The 19,511-nt window shown below is 40.7% G+C and overlaps 1 protein-coding gene across 2 annotated transcripts; it reads left to right on the forward strand.

Annotated features, from left to right (window-relative positions):
- Positions 1 to 790: 790 nt before the first annotated feature.
- LOC101470192 (neuronal acetylcholine receptor subunit beta-2) lies at positions 791 to 19,209 on the forward strand. 2 transcript variants are annotated; one of them, XM_076874468.1, is made up of 7 exons: positions 791 to 1,050; positions 1,169 to 1,303; positions 8,857 to 9,002; positions 9,151 to 9,195; positions 11,625 to 11,734; positions 16,717 to 17,707; positions 17,896 to 19,209. In XM_076874468.1, the coding sequence occupies exons 2-7, from the start codon at positions 1,252 to 1,254 to the stop codon at positions 18,058 to 18,060; spliced, it is 1,509 nt and encodes a 502-aa protein (XP_076730583.1). In that variant the 5' UTR covers positions 791 to 1,050; positions 1,169 to 1,251; the 3' UTR covers positions 18,061 to 19,209. The 2 variants fall into 2 exon arrangements, with proteins under 2 accessions (XP_076730583.1, XP_004545563.1); XM_004545506.4 differs by having other exon boundaries at positions 791 to 1,303.
- Positions 19,210 to 19,511: the final 302 nt, after the last annotated feature.

A 19,511-nucleotide genomic window follows, 5' to 3' on the forward strand; every position in this document is an offset into this window, starting at 1 on the left:
CAGTGATGAAGGATTTTATTGATCCCCGTGCAATTTCTCTGGGGACTCCAGCTTCCTTCCACAATCCAAAGAAATGCATGTTAGGTTAATTGGTGATTCTAAAACCTGGTTGTAGGTGTGGATGTGACAGTGTTATGTTTGTCCCTTTGTTGACCTTGTTGACTGGTATAATCTATAATCCCAATCTTACCTTTTGAGAGCTGGGATAAGCTCCAGCTTCCCTCAGAAACTCTGAGTCGGACTTGAGAAAGTTGTTCCAGTTGTTTTGTATTTGACTGGTGAAACTGGTGTTCAGAGTAAATGTGGATTTGGACAAAAGCTGTGTGGTTTCTGAATCTCTCCATGATAACCTTTATTGAGTTATCTTTTAGTGGACCCTGACCTTTGACCGCCCAGTGGGAGAAAGACAGCTGAATATCCTATATGCTCATTTTGTATTACTGCAAGTGGCAGCCTTCCAGGATTTTATATATACATGCTAACAGGGGCAACAAGACTTCTGTTTTACTGCCAAGAACCTGCTTCGGCGTTATTAACTACATTTAATCATTATTTAATTAATTAAAAGATTGACTTTATTTTTTCTCTACTTTTTCTACAACAACTTTACAAAGTAAAATTCCACTTTGAATTCTCCATAAACTGGAGGAGATAAGGTTGGTTCGGGGTGTTTAATATCTTCCCTGGGGGGTTTCTAACCGTTATCGCTTCCTGTTTGTTGTCACACATGTTAAACTGAGTCGATCAAGGAGGTGCAGAGCGAAACTGACGCCCGGTCAGTGAACGCACTGGGGCGGGCAGGGCGATGCGGTCACCGGGGTACTTAAATCTTTTATCTTAAGAATGGCTGCTTTGGCGATAACGGGATTGACGTATTCCCGCTAGCTCCTCAACTCACTTTCCCAAAGAAAGTGCTGTTTGTAAGGGGGGCTCTGATCTCTACAGCCGGTTTCCACTGCGCGCAATCACAGCTCTAGGACCAGCGTTACAGTCGGTGCGCTCTGGCAGAAAGCATCCAGCCTCTTTATCTCTCGGTTCTAACAGCAATCGGTATTCTTTTCAATGTCCCCCAACCCTCACTCACCGCTCGCAATGAAACCGTTGTAATCCACCCTGTTCATTGTTTTTCTTTTTTTTTCCTCGGTTTCACACTTTACTTACTGCAAAGTGAGCGCAGAGAAGAGGAAAACGCGGGAAATACTCTTCATCTGCAAGTTTTCGTGTGTGTGCCGCACTGGAGGGGAGGAAGAGATGGCAGCCCCGGTGAAAGCAGCCCTGGCTCTCCTGATTTTCACCGTGACAAGTGAGTAATCCTTTCCAATCCTCTCGGAACGGGACGGGAGACTTTACTTTATTGGGCTTTAAAATCTGGCTTGGGTTGGCCATTGCAAAATTGCACACCCTCTCTTACACAAATGCATGCCAGTTAATATAACAGGTCTGATAAGTGCTTTCTTAAGGGGTTTAATTTCTTGCATGGTTAAGCCACACTTTTACCTTGCAGACAGAGGTGGTCTCGGGAAAGCAGGCCAGTGGGGATAAGTAGCGGCATTTCCATGCGTCAAACCCTTTAGCACGTGATTTTTCAGCACGCTTCAATTAACTAACACGCTTGTCCTTTAGGCAGAAAACCCACGGAGTTTTAATTACATTTGCATTTTAAGGGCAAGGGTGTGAAATCTGAGTAAGGAGCATTCATTCACTCATTTTAGTTTGGTTCAAGACTTCATAGCCTGCAATTTAAATAACAAATCTGGCACCGTGCTTTGAAGAGAACTCGCGAAACAGCTGACTGCGTGGTTGTAAGTGCAGATACAATTATTGCTATTTAACCTACATGAAATGCCTTCATTGCCAGTAAGTGAAAAAGATACTTTGATAACAATAGCAGACATTTCAATTGAGAGTTTGCTTACTTTAACTTACATCACACCTATCAGATGATCTCCCCACCTACAGACAAGTAAAGTAACTTATGAGGTCCTAAATCAGGCAGGAGGAATCTATTATTGAGCTGTCAGTGGTGCTGAAATTGGATCAATGTGCAGCTCTACCAGGCAAACCCCAGTACCCATTGTGTTTGCTTCTCCAGTTCAGATAGACAGAGAGATAGAAAAACAGTGTTACAACTACTGCAGTGGAATTAAATTCAGTAATTGAGGGTTTAATTTACCCCCCCTGCCATGAATAGGGCGTGTTCTTACTGGAAGAAAAGTATACGCGCAGATAATATGAATTCATACGGGGGAATATGGTAAATGTGCTGATTCTTTTCTACTCTGATTGAACACTCAAAGCGATTTATACAACATGCCTCAGTCACACATTCATACAAACACTTTTTTCTATCTGACAATCACACAAACTCATACGCTGATGGGACATTGGAGAGCACAAGGATGCAAGGATACCTTGACATGCAGACTGGGGAAACCAGGGATCAAAACACCAAGCATGCAATTAGTAGATGACCTGTTCTACCTCCTGGTGTATTTCATCAGTTGCTGTATTAATAAAAATCTCAATATTAAACATGTTGTAAGTTCAAAAAGAAAGTCACTTTAATTTTTTTGAGTATTCAGTAAAACAGCTAAGAAATTAAGCAGGATTAGCTAAGTGCATTCATATTATTTAAAAAAGTACAAAAGTGAAGTTCATGGTTTCAGACTTGCTTGTTCTCTGTAACTTATTCAGTGTCACCTGTGCTCTGTCTGCCAGTGATTCACTGTATGAATCTGTCACTTCAACCAAACATTCTCATGGCTCCAACTCTAAACAGACGAAATCCAGTCAGCCACTCTGCTGGGATGCATTTGCTCCTTTGTGTTGGCTTCCCTACCGTTCTCACTCTGTGTCTCTGTTCCTGCACACCATCTTTTCTGCCTTACTCTATATTTTCACACTTTGTTTGTTTCCTATACTGCAACTTATCTAATATTTACAGTGCTGCATCACACATTTCTCTGCCTTCTGTGCTCTCAGGATCATTTGCAGTAAATGCACAGTGCTAATGTGTGCTACAGCTACCCTATGAGATGTTTTGCTCATTTTAGGCTTGCAAGATCTTTAACATTTTGCACGAAACCATCAGTGTCACCATACCCTGATTCTGCTTCTCTGTAGCTCATGTGTGATGCATTATACGTGAGTGGGCAGAATTGTGCAGCTCCTAGTTTGTGCTTGTAGTTTCTCATGAGTTTAAAACTGGTTTCTCATAACTGCAGATGTATATCTCGCCAGCAGGGCCCAGCATCACTGAGTCAACACTTCATAGTAAACTATTAGTCATTGCGTTGGCAGGATTGTTTGGATGCTGCTCTTTGAAGGAGAGATGCATGCCGATGAAAAGATGTATTGAAGTGCTTTGCAAAGCAAAAAGAAAAAATGAAAGCGGCACCAGGTGGTGCACACCTAAGCAATGCTTCCACTTAGAGGTGACACTGAGCGAGCTGAGCGCAAAAGAAAGGCACTTTTACTGCATCTGCTGTCTCTCTTATATCCTAAATCTGCACATGTTCCTGTCACGCTGTGAACAAAAGAGCAAAGCAGGACAGGAAGACACGAGGGAGAGATTGCGACAGATTAAAAGAAAATCATTGTAATAAGAGAATTTGTTTTATTCTCACAGACAGAAGGACTGTCTGGGATGAGGAAAAGTTCGGGGCAAAACAAGTAAAAGAAATCCCACGAGGCACAAAAAACACAAAAATCTCTCAGGCAGTAGATTTGCTACGAACAATATGAAATGCGTGGATGTGAGACTCTGTGGATGTGTATGCACGCAGGCCTGTATTTTATAACATGACTGATATGGACAGCATCCTGAGTAAAACCAAAGACAGCTGAATCCTAAATTGTTTTGGCCTCTGAAAGGCCACTGCAGATGGTAACACGCTGAATAATTCACTAACCTGAAAAGAAACCTACAGGATGTAGAACTGTTTTTTCCTCTCCTCTCTGCACTCTTGACTGATGACACAACCTCTCTGTCCATCTGCATCACTCAAACTCAGCGGCACGCCTGAAAGCTTGTTTTTGTTTGTTTTTTAATTATTTCCATGTTGTGATGGAAACGGTGTCGATTTTATGCGAGCGAGAAAGACTTTGAGAATAATCTCTGATTGTGTCTGCGTCTCCGCGCAAGTAAGATGATGGCATTTTTATTTTAGCGGTAATGAATTATTGAGGTGTGGAGAGTGCAGTGAGGCAGACAGGAGTGTGTGTGCATACATGTGTGATGAGACCTGTTGGTAGACTCCCTCCTGCTCCATCTCTACTTAAGCCGTATCCGCATCTTATTTTAGCATCATCTACCATTTTAGCCATTACCGTCGAACCCACCATCTATATCGCATCTCTTCATCATTTTCAGACACATGAAGCAAATTGTCTTTCCCAGTTTGTTCATGCTTTGTGCTGGATTTATTTTTATACTGCCTCCCTTTACATTTTTAAGGCAATGTGACGTTTCTTGTTTCTCTCAGGCTGAAATCAGAGTGCAGCCATGGAACAGCCACAAGCTGAAGTCACTAGAGAAGGAGTAACGCGTTAGGGTCAAACAGCTACAAAACTGTGCATTCAAATTAGAAACCACATCTGTTTAGTTATTTCACTTTGTTCTACTACAGTGCTCTTTTTGTATAGTGTATAGATGTGTTTGAATTTTGTCTATTGCTCCTGCTCCAAATGACTTTTTTACTGATTGTTCTCTGCTTCAGAAAGATTGAAACACTTAGAGCAAATAGCGAAGGCGATGAGAATGATTTTAGTCACGATAGCAATAAAATGTTAATTTTCAAAGTAACTGTGAGAGCTTAGAGACTTCTCTAAAAAATACTGTGTCTTTATAATCTTAAAACAGTTGTGGGAAATGGTTTATTGGCAGTGCTTAACTTGAATTGCCCCATCTGACAACAAAATTGTTTTCACTGGAACTTTATTCCTGTGCTGGGATAAGCTTTTAAACATGTTTTATTTGTTGCGTCCTATAAATAGAATCACATGCAAAGCAAATGTGATAATTAACAAATAGAAACAAAAATAAAATAAAATGGATCTGTAAAGAGTATACGACTGAGGACTCACATATATGACATTTGAGGTTGAGTCATTGATCAAAAGTACTGAGCGAATAAAAAAAGAACAATAAATATGAAAATCAAAAGAACATAACAAAGAAAACATGCAGGAGCCAAGCAGGACAGCAAAAACAGACACTGTAACAAGAGTAAGACAGGACTATACACTCACTGGTCACTTTGTTAGGTAAACCTTCCTGTAACTCTTTTTGCATTCAAAACTGCTGTAATTATTCGTGGCATAGATTCAACAAGGTGCTGGAAACATTCCTCACAGATTTTGGCCCATTTTGACACGAGAGCATCACATGGATTCAGCAGATTTTCCAGCTGGACATCTACGATGAGAATCTCCTGCTCCACCACATCCATGGAGGCCATTCGAGTACAGTGAAGTCATGTGCCGTGTGTTATTTGCCTGCTCAAAGCAGTCAGACTATCCTCTTACTGTGGGGCTGATCACCACAAAGGAGGTTAAAATCAGAAAGTAGCGCCAAAAACTAACAGGAAGTAACCAAAAGACAAAATACTAAACACAGACATGAATAACAAACCCCTGTGTGTAGGTGCTAATGGAAAGACATGAGAGAGTGGACAAGAGACGGGAAATACTAAGGGATTTAAAACTACTACAACCAATAAAAACCAAGATCTGAACCAAAACACTCAACATTGGAATAACCAGACACTAAAAACAGCAAAAGACACAGGACTAATATTTTAACATAAAAATAACAATGAAATTAACAGGAACCAAAACTCAGTCACAACAGACTGATTTTCTGGTACTTGATACCTTAAAACTCTGAAATCAGAAGAGCTGAAGGCCACCAAAATCTGATAACCAGTTGATTTGAATTAGAAGTAGAAGTTGGCCTCATACGGCTGTTTATTGCATGTAAACAGTGAATTGTTGTCAGGCTTTAATCCCTTTAAAAATGAAACTCATAAATCCCTGTTATTACTCATCACCATAATATAGCATGATCCTATTTAATTTTATCTGATGATTATACTAATCTGGGAATTGTTTTGTCTCACGCTCTGATGTTTCCATTGTATGTTGTCGTGTCTCTATTGTCCTCTTCTCCTGGCACGAGTCTCCTCTCCCTCTAATCCTGACAGACGCAGCTTTTTGTCTCTGAGGAGGTTTACCTTCGGGGTTTCTTGTCATAGTTGCTCAGACACCGGACACTTCTCCTGTCTCCTGTCTGAAGGTTAATGTAAAGTGACCAAGTGTAGCATATACCTCTTCTTCTGTCACCTGCCTTTAAAGCTCAGATCCTCTTATTTTCAGTCTGATTCTGACATGTTTCAAAACATATTGGTTTCTTGAGTATATCTTGACAAGACAGTTGAGAGCATGGCTGCAAAGCTATACAAGTGAAGTGCCTGAACAGGTGTGTTCTTCTAAGTTGACATACAATGCCATTATGGGGTAGAATATGGTTAGAAAATAGATTTCAGTGCTAAAGTTGTTTAAATATACTGTGTTTCAAACAGCAATTTGTTTTTGCCCCTCAGCAGTAAAAGGCTGATGGGGTATTGTCATAGAGAACAAGGCACATCTAATAAAAATCTTGGTTCAGAGGTCAGTTTTGGTGAAAATTACCTAGGATTTTCAAACTTTAACCACAGGTGCAAATAATAGGAGGCTGCTATGATATTTTGACTTGCTTCTTTGCAACTTCCGTGTTACTTGCTTTGGCCAGGCAAAGGCAGATCACAGTTTACCTGCTTTGTGTCTGGCAAAGCCAAAGATGACTCATCTAAACAGACATCCATCCATCCATCCATCCATCCATCCATCCATCCATCTTCATCCGCTTTGTCCGGGGCCGGGTCGCGGGGGCAGCAGCCTAAGCAAAGAGGCCCAGACCTCCCTCTCCCCAGCCACCCCCTCCAGCTTGTCCGGGGGAATACCAAGGCGTTCCCAGGGCAGCCGAGAGATATAATCTCATCTAAACAGACACCACTGCATAATAGAGGACTGGCAGCGTTACTCTTCATTAAGACACTGACACAAACCCCGTTATTTACTTTTCTGGTTCTCTAGTGTTTTGTTTGTGCTTTTAGGATAAAGGTTAAGATTCAACATGTACTATGTAACTTGTTTTTTTGAAGCTGGTAGTTTATGTTGCTTTGCAAAGCATTAATACAATTCACTTTTTTTCTTTTTCCCCTGCTCGTCATTCTCCTGTATACACTGTATACGCATAGCCAACAGTCATGTCAAGTTTATTTATGAGGCACACACAGAAAAAAAATGCTGCCACAAAAGCCTCCCAGACCTCAAATAACATAAAAACACACAAGGCAAATCATACCAGGAAACAACACGTTCAGGACAAAACAGGACAGCATAGAAAGCTTTTAAATGGAAATTTATGTGACAAGACTTGTTTGTGTGGCAGCACAAAAGACAATGGCTTCTTAAATTGCAGTTAAACATAAAACAGAACAGATATGCGATAAGTCATCCATAATATTTTCTTTATTTAGTATTTATTCCTTAAAAAACACCAATATTTATTCCTCTTAAAATTGAATATACAGTCAGTAGTTTATATGATGAAATGTCTGGGCATGAGGTGCTTTGAGCAGGTGCAAAACTTGTTTATGTTTTTGTGTTTGTGTATTGAATTGTGACTGAATACAATTACATGTGATCTGTTTGTGAGACAGTAACACTCCCACTCATGACACATACACACGAGCGCATGAGAGCATGCAGCGGGCTGCATCACTGCAGCACGTAATTGGCCACGAAACCTGACAACACGAGATTTAAACATCGCTTCACCAGCTAGAGTTTTGGGCATCTGTGTTTTCTCATTCAAGTCCCACTGAAATTAAATGTGAATCGTGAGTGTGTTAGCGGTCATTAAAATGCTTTAATTGCATACACATATATTTTATAGTCACCCAGCCAAAATGCAGGGCTGCAAACAAGGAGGTATTTACTGCAGGAGACTCAAAGTGAAGTTAATGGATGGTCAACCAAACAACAGCTTATTCTGCTGTAAATTTTAGCTCAAGGTTGTGTTAAATTCAAGGTCTACATAAGGCCCCAGTTCACTGTACCCAATAACTTAAGCTGCACGGTAGTAAAGATGTGCTTACTGTAAGCTTGATCTGGCTGCATCATCACAACAAGCACTCGACTGAGATGATGAAATTACGAATAAGTCTGGCTTATTCTTGACATTTTCTGACTGTATGATAGCCAGAGGACATTTATCTCCGTGAAACAGAATAAACTGGAGTAGCTACTATTACGTATGAGGAAGAAATATGGAATATGTTCATTCTTAATAATGCAATTTATCTTTTACTTTATAAAATTGGAGCTAATTTATTTTAAGAAAACAGATGAAGACTGTATACAATAGTTCTGGAAACAGTCCAGAGATTCACAACGCCAGTCTGCATGCCAAAGTATCTTTGGGCAAGTTACTGAACCCCAAGTTGATCCTAAAGCTTTATTAGAGTGTGAATATTAGACAGAAAGAACAGATGTGGAACGATGCTGTATAGAGTTCAGATTAAAGGTAGAAAAATACTCAATAAGAACCAGTCCAGTTACTGTTTGCTTTTCATTTACAGAGTGGAACCAGTGGTGTATTAGACTGTGCTCACACTTGCTTGTCATATCATAGTCAAGTCAGTGCTTAGCACTTTTCTAACATGCCTTTGATATTGGGTTGTAATGAGTTGTGATATCCTCTGTAGTGTACTTCTGACTGTTTTCCCCCTGTGTGCGTATTTGTGTGTGCAGCTATCCTGTGTGCGGAGGTAGAGGAACGGTTGGTGAATCACCTGTTGTCACCAGAGCGCTACAACAAACTCATCAGGCCAGCTATCAACACCAGCCAGCAGGTCACCATTTACATCCAGGTGTCTCTAGCCCAGCTGATCAATGTGGTAAGAAAACACACAAACAAACCCATAACCTCACATACTGTGAGCAAAGAGGCATACCCTACTAATGTCAAATGACTGGGGAACACGTTAACCTGGTTGTTGTCAGTGGAGCCACTGCTTACAGAATTTTCCCATGTCTGTGTTTCAGAATGAGAGAGAGCAGATCATGACCACCAACTGTTGGCTCACCCAGGTTAGTGTCAAAGCACCTTGCTCATAATTTTTTGTTTGTTTGTTTCCGAGGATCAGACCAATTGAAAAATTTGACCATTAGGGTCTATCGGTTCATGAACCACTACAATTATAAATGTACTGTCATGGTCCTGGGTCAGTGACCCAGTGTTTTGAGTTTTTGTATCATTGTTGAACTTTGATTTTGTCATTTTTTTATCTTTTCTAGTCTTTTGGTTTCGGTTTCTGTGTTCTATGGTTGCTGCCCCCCCCCCCCCCCCCCGTCTGTGTTTCTTCCCTCAGGTCATGTCCAGTGTTTTTTCAAGACTCTGTGCAGGTCATGGTCATGGTCATGGTCATGTTGCTTGTTCTAGTATATATTTCATAGTTCCTTTACGTTCCAGCACAGGTCTTGTTCATAGTTGTCACAGTTGTCGTAGTCATAGTTTTCGGCTACATTCATTAAGCATTAAGACCTGCAGTGTGAACGTAGCCTTAGGCTACGCTCACACTGCAGGTCTTAATGCTCAATTCCGATTTTTTGATCAAATCCGATTTTTTTGTCTGCTCGTTCACACTACAAATAAAATGCGACAGCAAACGCGCTCTAGTGTGAACGCTCAAAGCGGCCCGCATGCGCAAAAGAAGACGTCACACACAACGCGCTCTGTTTAGACCCAGAGCAAACAATATTGTTTGACTGATGGCCCTTAATATAAAGACTTCGGACTTCACGTTTCCCAATTTTTGCTTTAAGTTATTTTGTTATTTACATAATAATGTAGATAACCTAATAATTATCCTTATTGCTGTTTTAGAGAGGAGCGGTGCTTCAAAGGATAGTTGCAGATTTCTATCTGAATCTGCAGATTATGCAGTACAAATAAAATGTTAACGTTTCTCCAACGTTGTCTTCCCAGCAGTTTCACCGGATGGCCAAGAAGCTTTCGCGATGTCTTATCGGGCGCTTCTCCGGCGCTGATAATTGGCGTCTGTCTTGTGTCAGTGACGTAAAAGACGGATTTAATGCGACTTGGCCATTCATACAGCAGTCGCTTTCTGAAACATCGGATATGTATCGGATTCAGTACCACATACAAAAGTGACCCAGATCGGATTTGAAAATATCGGATTTGTGCCGTTCACACTGTCATACCATGATCGGATATGGGTCGCATAGGGTCAAAAAAATCTGATTTGATGCGCTTTCGCCTGCAGTGTGAACATAGCCAAAGTTTCTCCAGTTAAGGTTTTAGTTTAGGTTAACCACTGTCCCTGCTGTTTGGTTTGCCTTTCTATAAGCCTCAATAAAGGCTCGCCTTTCGTTTAAAGTTCAGTTTTGTCTCCTTGCCTGTGTTCATGCCTGGGTCCTCACTCATTCACACATGGTCTGCCCTGCGGACCGTGACATGTTCTTTAAATGCATTTGTATGTATTCATGTAGTTAATGATAGATGTCTCTTTTTGTCAGAAATCATGGGCATGAGTACCATGGTAATTTTGGGCTTTTAATGACTTCACTGAACTGTTTTCTAGAGTGTCACATACATCTTTAATGATTAAGAAAAAACAAGAATTAGGTGCACAAGTATGAATTTTTTTTGGATTTCCTCTAATCCACACAGTCACCCTATGAGAGGAAATTAGTTAGCATGTTTAGGAACAAGCAAGGAATCACAAAGGATCGAACCTGCCATGAACTGGAAGTTGCTGGAACACCAGCATCACTGTTCACACTGAAGTTACCATGGACTGAAATTATAATCAACAAAGAAACCTCGGCTCCAAAATGAACAGAAATTTGCAGCTGCCCACAAGGACAGGCCAAATGTCTTCTAGAGAAATATTCTATGGTTAGATGAGACAAAGATTGAGCTTTTTGGCCACATTGACAAGAACTATGTTTGGAGGAATAAAGGTGAGGCTTTAATACCTAAGAACAATATACCAGCTGTCAAGTATGGTGGTGGTAGCATTATGCTCTGGGACAGTTTTGCTGCCAGTGGTACTGTTGCACAAACTGGATGCAATAATAAAGAAGGACTACCTCCAAATTCTTCAGCGTCGCCTCAAATCAGCAGCTAGATGGTTGAAACTTGGAGACAACTCTGTGTTCTAACAAGAAAACAATCCCAAACACACATCACAGCTGGTTTTGGAGTGGATATAGCAGTCTACCTTTAAGGTACTGAAACTCTGGGGACTACTCTTGAAAGTGGAGTCGTGTCAGGAAACCAAACAATTTCCATCCACTCTATCAGTTCTGACAGAAATAGTGGCCAGAATTATGCCAGAAGCTTGTTGATGACTACCCAAAAAAGCCTCAAATTACCACAACATTCAAGCCCATAATAAATATTTGTTAACTTGTGACCATAACTGTATGTGGCTCTTGATTTTAATTGTTTACTTGTATGTTCATGCATGCCCTTACGTGCCTTTCTACACCAGGGTTGGAATGACTACAGATTAATGTGGGATCCTGAAGAGTACGAGGGAATCAAGAAAATCCGACTCCCGTCACAACACATCTGGTTGCCTGACATTGTCCTTTACAACAAGTATGTCCTCTTTGTGTCAGACGCAATAAATGTGTGTGTGTGTAAAACTAAGTGATGAAAGTAGGAACAGACAGAAAGCTTGAGTAACTTCACTTTAATATTTACAAAAGCCCCATTTCCCTAAAAGCTTTCCAATTCTATCCTCTTACTCAGTCTATCCTCCTATCTCATTTTTAGCCCACTTGTCACTTCTTTTAGGTTAATAAATAGTGAATAATGAACCAACAAATTTTTAATGGCATTGTATGGAGCGTCTGCAGACAGTCTGATAATAATGAAGACTGTTTGAATGTTAGAGAGCGTATGAATCATTCACACAAGGAGATTATGAATTACAATGGCAGAATCAGGCCTGTTGTAGACAGAGTAAAACAATTTGTTTTTATCTCTTAAGTGTTAATCCGTAAGGTCACCAGTTTTGGTGCACTTGAATAATATTACTTTTTAATCAATATTCACTGCTCCATTTGAGGCTAACCTTGCAGTACGCAGTAGAGACTGCTTCACACTATACACTAAATGTTTACCTTTCAGGTTTTTTAGACTTCCTGTAAACATTTGCAGTTCGTTTATGATTGGAAAGAAAAGCTTCAGATTTATTCCTGCGCAATTCTGCAACTACTGTGTTGACAGAAACACAGAAATCCAGACTTTCCAACTTAGTTACATTGGAGAGCAGGATATCCTTGTACATTATTGATTGTTTTGTACTGCGAGCACAGGTATACAAAATGATGAGGTGAGAATATCTTGGCACATCTGGGATTTATCTTGTAACTCTGGAAAATGGCTGCAGGGAAAAATCAATACATCAGTACTTCTGCACTGTAAAAAAAGAGGAACTCGGAGAAATAAGCTGCACTGCTCTTATTCACTGGAGAGTCGGCTGACAGACACAAAGGCCTGTGAACGTCACGTCGTCTGTCACCCATATAGGTCAGCAGATGGGTCTCATCGCCATCTGTTAGTTTCTTGAAAAACATTAACTGTTGATTTTCCCCGTTTAAAATGTATTCAGTGGGAAAGTCCTTCCTTTGTTGTACCACAGAACAAAAGCATCATAGCCAAATGCAGTTTGAGTTTTTGCTGAATTTTGTTTTGTGTGGTGATCAGAGGTTTTTTCATCTGGCTTTTCTGTGTTAAGTTTGCTCCCTGTGCCTGTACAGCTTCTCTCTGGGCCACATTCCAGAAACCTGCACTTTAGGTTAATTCCTGATATGTTGTTTGCTTGACACAGTCAAGCAAAGTCAAGCAGTTTTGCACAAGCATGCATAAATAGGTACTGTTTTTTCTACCTGCCCATAGGAGAAATAATTTGAGAATATAATTCTTTGAATAGTAAAAGTAATTTTATTTCTGAATTTAAGAACAGTTGTTGCAGAAAGGTAATATGAGTGTGAAAGCTGTGTCTGCCTCTTTAGGCTGTAGGAATAATTACACTGAGCCCACAGTTGATGTGGGCTTACGATGAGGAAAAACCACAGTAGTGGTAATCTGCTTTGTTTCCTGTTAATGGTTTTATTCATTAGACCATAATGTTTCATTTGAAAGATGAATTTCTTTTTTGTTTGCAGCATCAGAAATCTTTTTGTAGGCGTTCTCCGCTTTCGCGCCACAGGATTTAATAAACTCATTTCTGCAGTGTCTTGATGCATGCTCAGTCATCCAGGTAACTAAATCCCAAAAGGTTGATTCTGTTCATCTGGACATAGCGTTTTCAGTGGGAGAAAAGTTTTGTCAGTCAATCAAGTGACTTCTTCTGTCTCTGGCGACTGCAGGTTTCCCTAACCTTACAAATAGTACATTTGCACAATGGGCTGGTAGGTCAGTTCCTTGATTGTTAATATGCAAATTCTCATGACCAATGATCAACAACCACTGATTAAAGCCCATTGATCAAAGACCATAAGTACCATTCATAGAGAGTTGGGGAATTGCCGCAATCACAGCATTGTAAGATGGCGAAAGTAAGATTTGCATGAAAAGGGAAAGACCATCTCTGAATCGAGGAGGAGGCCTAAGGGAACATCTTTCACCATCTTACAATGCTGTGATTGCAGCTGTTCCCCAGCTCTCTGTGATATTTAAGTCCAGTAAGTTGTGATTGGAGCATTCATGACCTTGTTGTTGAGCACATTTCCCAGTTGCTTGATTGGATTGATATCTGTACAATTTACACCAAGTCTGTGAAGGTTCTCAGTCATCCAGGTCATTGTAGTCTAAGGAGCTTGGAAAGAAAAGCGTCTGGACTTCTTTAAGTTGCTTGAAGCAACTTAAAGAAGTCCAGACGCTTTTCTTTCCAAGCTCCTTAGACAATTTAGACCAAGTCAACACCTCAAGCTCATTTATGAACCATTTTTGCTTTGAGGCAGGGCACATTATGCTGCTGAAAGAGGCCAGAGACATCAGGGAAAAGCATTTCCATGAAAGGGTGTACATGGTCTACAACAATGCTTAGCTAGGTGGTATGTGTCAAATATGCACATGGATGGCAGGACCCAACGTTTCCCAGCAGAACATTGCCCAAAGCATTGCATGCACCCGGCCATCCACGGGATGTAAACGAAAGACCAGGCCACCTTCTTCCATTGCTCCATGGTCTAGTTCTGATACTCACGTGTCCATTGTTGTCACTTTCAGCATGGACACCCTGACTAGTCTGTGGCTGTGAAGATACATGCGCAACAAACAGCAATCAATTGTGTTTCTGACAATTTTCTATCAGAACCAGCATGAACTTTTTTTTTTGACTATTTGAGCTACAGCACCTCGTCTGTTGGATTGGACCACACAGGCCAGCCTTAGCTGTCCATGTGCATCAGTGACCCTCAGCTGCTGTTACCTTGTCTCTGCTTCATCATGGATATCAGACCACTTTTGATAGATATTGACCACAGCAAACAGGGAACAACCCACAAGACCTGGCACTTTGGCGATACTTTGACCCAGTCACCTACATCAAACTCACTCAAATCCGTACACTTGCCCATTTTTCCTCCTTGTACCTCATCTCCTTGTACCAATGTTGCTCGCTAATCTATCCCACCTACTAACAAGTGCTGTGATGAAGAGACAGTCAGTGATACTCAAGTTGTCTGTCAGTGCTCATAATGTAATGCCTAAAACGCACCTCTGAAGCTGCAGGGTACTGAGTTATCTACTGAGCATTTAGGGTTTGGAAACCTTGTTTTAGGGCATCTCAGTGTTGCTAATGAAGGACAAGCAGCTGTTTTTTATTCTCTTCCCAGATTTATCCAAGTTTCCCCTTAACTTATGTAATAATTTACATGAAAACAACCTCTTGTGTCATGACAAAATCTCCAACAACTGTTCTTGAACTCTGAGTCATGATTTTCATCGGATCCTGGTGTTTTATGATTGAACTTCGGCTTTTAGGCCAACATGGAGAAAAGTTCCCAAAGTGCGCAGGATAAAAAGGGAAACTTGAGTTTGAAATGAAACCTCAGAAAACATGCGTGATTGTTCTCTCAGCTACTGTAACCACTAAGCTTGAGTCTGACAGAGTCTTACAGTTGTTTGAACTGTTCTTGTGTTTTGACCTTATGCTTGCAGGCATTCAAATTTTATGAATGGAGATTGCTCATCAGCTGAAGGACAACCTGAAGAGCATAATAGCTTAAGAGACCAGTGAGAGGTCATCTATCTAACTTCAGGTTGAGGTCTAACTTTGGGAGACCTGAGGTCACAGTAAGCAGGTGGGACCTCTGCATTTTTTATTAGTCTGGATATACACAGCAGCCCCAAAGCATTAGAGGCAAGTGGGATGGTTGTATTCCTGACCCACTTTATAATTGATAGGCCACTTATTTATAATGCATCCCCTGCAGCCCTGATGAGATGAAGAAAAAAAGTCAGTCTCAGCAGATTTGAGTTGTGAGGGACAGGTGTTGCCTTGATGCCAGCATGTGTCCCAGGCCAAGCTCTTCCCTTGAGATGCTAAATGCATCCTTTGGACTTCAAACTGTTGCATGCGTCACCTCTGCAGCCTCATGGTAGCAGTCAGGCAATCTTTTACTCAGCATTTGGTGAATGAATTAACATAAAATCCATGTTTGTCTCGCGCTAAAAGTCTGTAACAGGATTTCTTGACTTTATTCAGAGAATAAAAGGCTATTAAAAGACTATTTTAATAAATGTGATGGGATATTGACAAGTGTCCGACAGCACAGTGTTTCTTATCAACTGAAGCTAAAAGTGTGCAGCTGTATAACAAAGCACAATGCTAATTAAAATCTGACAATAGCCATTATCAGACTGAAACAGCCAAATGTTGTAAAAAGGCAGAGTTGGGTATATCAGTGATATTGAAGAATGATCAGATACCAGATTATCAATCATTATAGGAGCAATTATTTTATTTACACAGTAATTAACGCTTATTGTTGACTTTAATTTAAGTTCATTAAGTAATTTTGTTTGAATGTGGCTTCAGCAACTCATACCACCAAAACCACATCACTGTCTGAAAGCATTTTGGAAATAAGAAAATGAACATACTGTACATAGGTGTGTTTGTTAAGAAGTACAAACTCTCACAAGAGGATTATTTTTCTTCACTGAAAGAGCAGAGCACGCTCTATCAACTCAAACCGTGTCAGCTTTCCAACCTAACTCTGTGTCCGAATCATAGATGTCCACAGAAAGCACATTATTCTGGGTGAAAAGGGGCAAACAGCGGAGACTTTATTTTAGGAATTATATTTTCGTTTTTATTCACAGTTTTGTCTGTCTAAGGAAATCAAGTTACCTGTAAAGTTAAGCAAAAATGATTTGCATTAAAACACTCAAGTGTCCTTGAGTGTTCTCTTGTTTCAGTTGGCGTATCTTTGTGAGTATGCTTGAAGCGCCTCAGCTGGCTCCTTCAAATATAAGAAGCACTGGTTTAAATGATGTGATATGGGCAATCTTTTTGTGAGTGCTTGACTTTACTGACTTTATCTCATCTCCTGCCTTTTCCTCAGTGCTGATGGGACATATGAAGTCTCCTTCTACTCCAACGCTTTGGTCTCCAATAATGGTGAAGTGGCCTGGCTCCCACCAGCGATCTACAAGTCGGCCTGTAAAATCGAAGTCCGTGATTTTCCCTTTGACCAGCAGAACTGCACTCTCAAGTTTCGCTCTTGGACCTACGACCACACGGAGATCGATCTCATCCTCCTCAGTGATTACGCCTCACGCGATGACTTCAAGCCTAGTGGCGAGTGGGATATTGTTTCACTGCCTGGACGCAAGAATGAAGACCCTAACGATATTAGATACCTGGATATTACTTATGATTTTATTATCAAGAGAAAACCTCTCTTCTACACCATCAACCTGATCATTCCCTGCATCCTGATCACGTCGCTGGCTATTCTTGTCTTCTACCTCCCATCAGACTGTGGTGAGAAGATGACTCTTTGTATCTCAGTCCTCCTGGCCCTTACTGTGTTTTTACTCCTTATCTCAAAGATTGTGCCACCTACGTCTCTAGCAGTGCCTCTGATTGGGAAGTACCTAATGTTTACAATGGTGCTGGTCACCTTCTCTATTGTCACCAGCGTTTGCGTGCTCAATGTGCACCATCGGTCACCCAGTACGCACACCATGCCTCCTTGGGTCAAGCGTGTCTTTCTGTACCGGCTCCCCTCTTTCCTCTTCATGCGGAGACCAGGAAGTTCCAACATCCGTGAACGGTTCCGGAAAAAACACCAGAAGCAGAAGTACTCTGACCGGAAGCAGTGTGGAACAGAAGTTGGAGGTGGAAGCTCCGTGGGAATGGCTGATTCCTCCTCATCCTTCTTTGTCAATGAGGAGTCAGCCAAGCGCTATGGCTGGAGGGTCAGTGACTGCTCAGAGAACACAGAGTTCAGGAAGAGGATGACGCTCAAGAGCAACATTGACGTGGAGGATGCAGTGGATGGAGTACGTTATATTGCGGAGAAGATGAAGAGTGAGGATGATGATGAAGGGGTAGGTGTTTTGAAGAAGTAATCGGATATATATCATGATTTATATGCTTATATATATATATATAAAAGAAAGTACTTCTTTCTTTTGTAAGGTTTAATCATAATCACTTGTTACCTGAATCTCAGTTCACTTTAGTTCAGACTCATGAACACAAGTGGTTAATATCCAACGTCTTTATCTCTCTGCAGATCATTGAAGACTGGAAATACGTGGCGATGGTTATCGACCGTCTTTTCCTGTGGATCTTTGTGTTTGTGTGTGTAGTTGGGACAATGGGGCTCTTCATGCAACCTCTTTTTCAGAGTTATAACACCCCCATTGTTGAGGACATGGATCATAAATCTGAAACTTGATGTGACTCAGAAGTGACTTTTTATTTCCAGAAGCAGATTTTAACACATAAAGTCATATGTCCGCCTCTCACCTCACTCTGACTGGGAAAGGACGCATTTTAGCCTTTCCATTTCCTCCTCCCCATCCCTGCTCTGCCCTTTGAATCTTACACATACCCCCCGCAGTCCTGTAATCAACTCATCTGCCATTCACACAGGGGCTGTGATTGTTTTATTTCAGATGATCTGCCACCCCAAGCTTTATAACAGAAAAAAATTAAGAAAAAAACATAACCCAAGGTGTTTTTTTGTGTTTTTTTATCTGTCACAATATTTACTTCAATACCTTTATCTAAAAGGTTGGGATGCTATGCAAAATGTGGTTGTATTCTCATTTTGGAGAGCCAGCACAAGTCTGGGTGTAGCCTCTTGTATCAGCCACACTTTCACTAATCCCTATAAACAAATGCGTACAGACAGCCATGGCTGCGTGAACCACCAGGCAGCATACCATTCAGTACAACAAGGCAAAAGCCTTTATACCTTTACCTGCAGCATCACTTTGCTTTAAGAATGTGAGTGCTGGACGGACCACAACAGTTTGGAGCATTATGAAACAAAAAGAAAGAACTGCACTGCAAAACAGTGCTGGGAAAACTGCTTCTCCCCTTCCTGATTTCTTTCTTTTTTCTTTTTTCTTTGCATATTTCTCACACTTAAATATTTCAGAGCTTTAAAAAGATTTTAATATTAGATAAAAATAACCTGAATAAATAGAAAATCCAAACTTACATCATGTCTGCAGTCAAAGCAGGTGGTGGTGTGATGGTCGGGGGCTGCTTTGCTGCCTAAGGACCTGAACAACTTGCTATAATAGATGAAGACTTAGGCCTACCAGAAAATCCTGAAAGAGAATTTCTGGCCATCAGTTTTGCTCCAGCGCACTCAGGTTATACAGCATGATAAAAAATACACCATCAAGTCAACCTGTGAATGGCTTAAAAAACAAAAATGAAGATTTTGGAGTGTAGACTTCAGACTTCAATCCTGTTGAGATGCCTTGGCATGACCTTAAAAGACTGTTCATGACCAACCCCCCCTCAAACATGGGTGAATTAAAACAACTCTGCAAAGAAGAGTGGAGCAAAATTCTACCACAGCGATGTCAAAGACTCGATGCGAATTACTGCAAATACTTGATTGCAGTTCTTGCTGCCAAGGGTGGCACAACCAGTTCTTAGGTTTAGGGGGAAATTACTTTTTTCACACAAGGCCACGTGGGTTTGGATAGACTTTTTCCCCTTAATAAATGAAATCATCACTGAATAACTTGAGTTATCTTTGTCTAATATTAAAATTTGTTTTATGTTCTGAAACATTTTACAGAATGCAGAAAACTAAGAAACCAGGAAGGGGCGGGGTACTTTTTATAGTAATGCATATTAGATAGAATATAAAAGAAAATAGAAAAT

Source organism: Maylandia zebra, linkage group LG2 (assembly GCF_041146795.1).
Source record: "Maylandia zebra isolate NMK-2024a linkage group LG2, Mzebra_GT3a, whole genome shotgun sequence".
Lineage (NCBI taxonomy): Eukaryota > Metazoa > Chordata > Actinopteri > Cichliformes > Cichlidae > Maylandia > Maylandia zebra.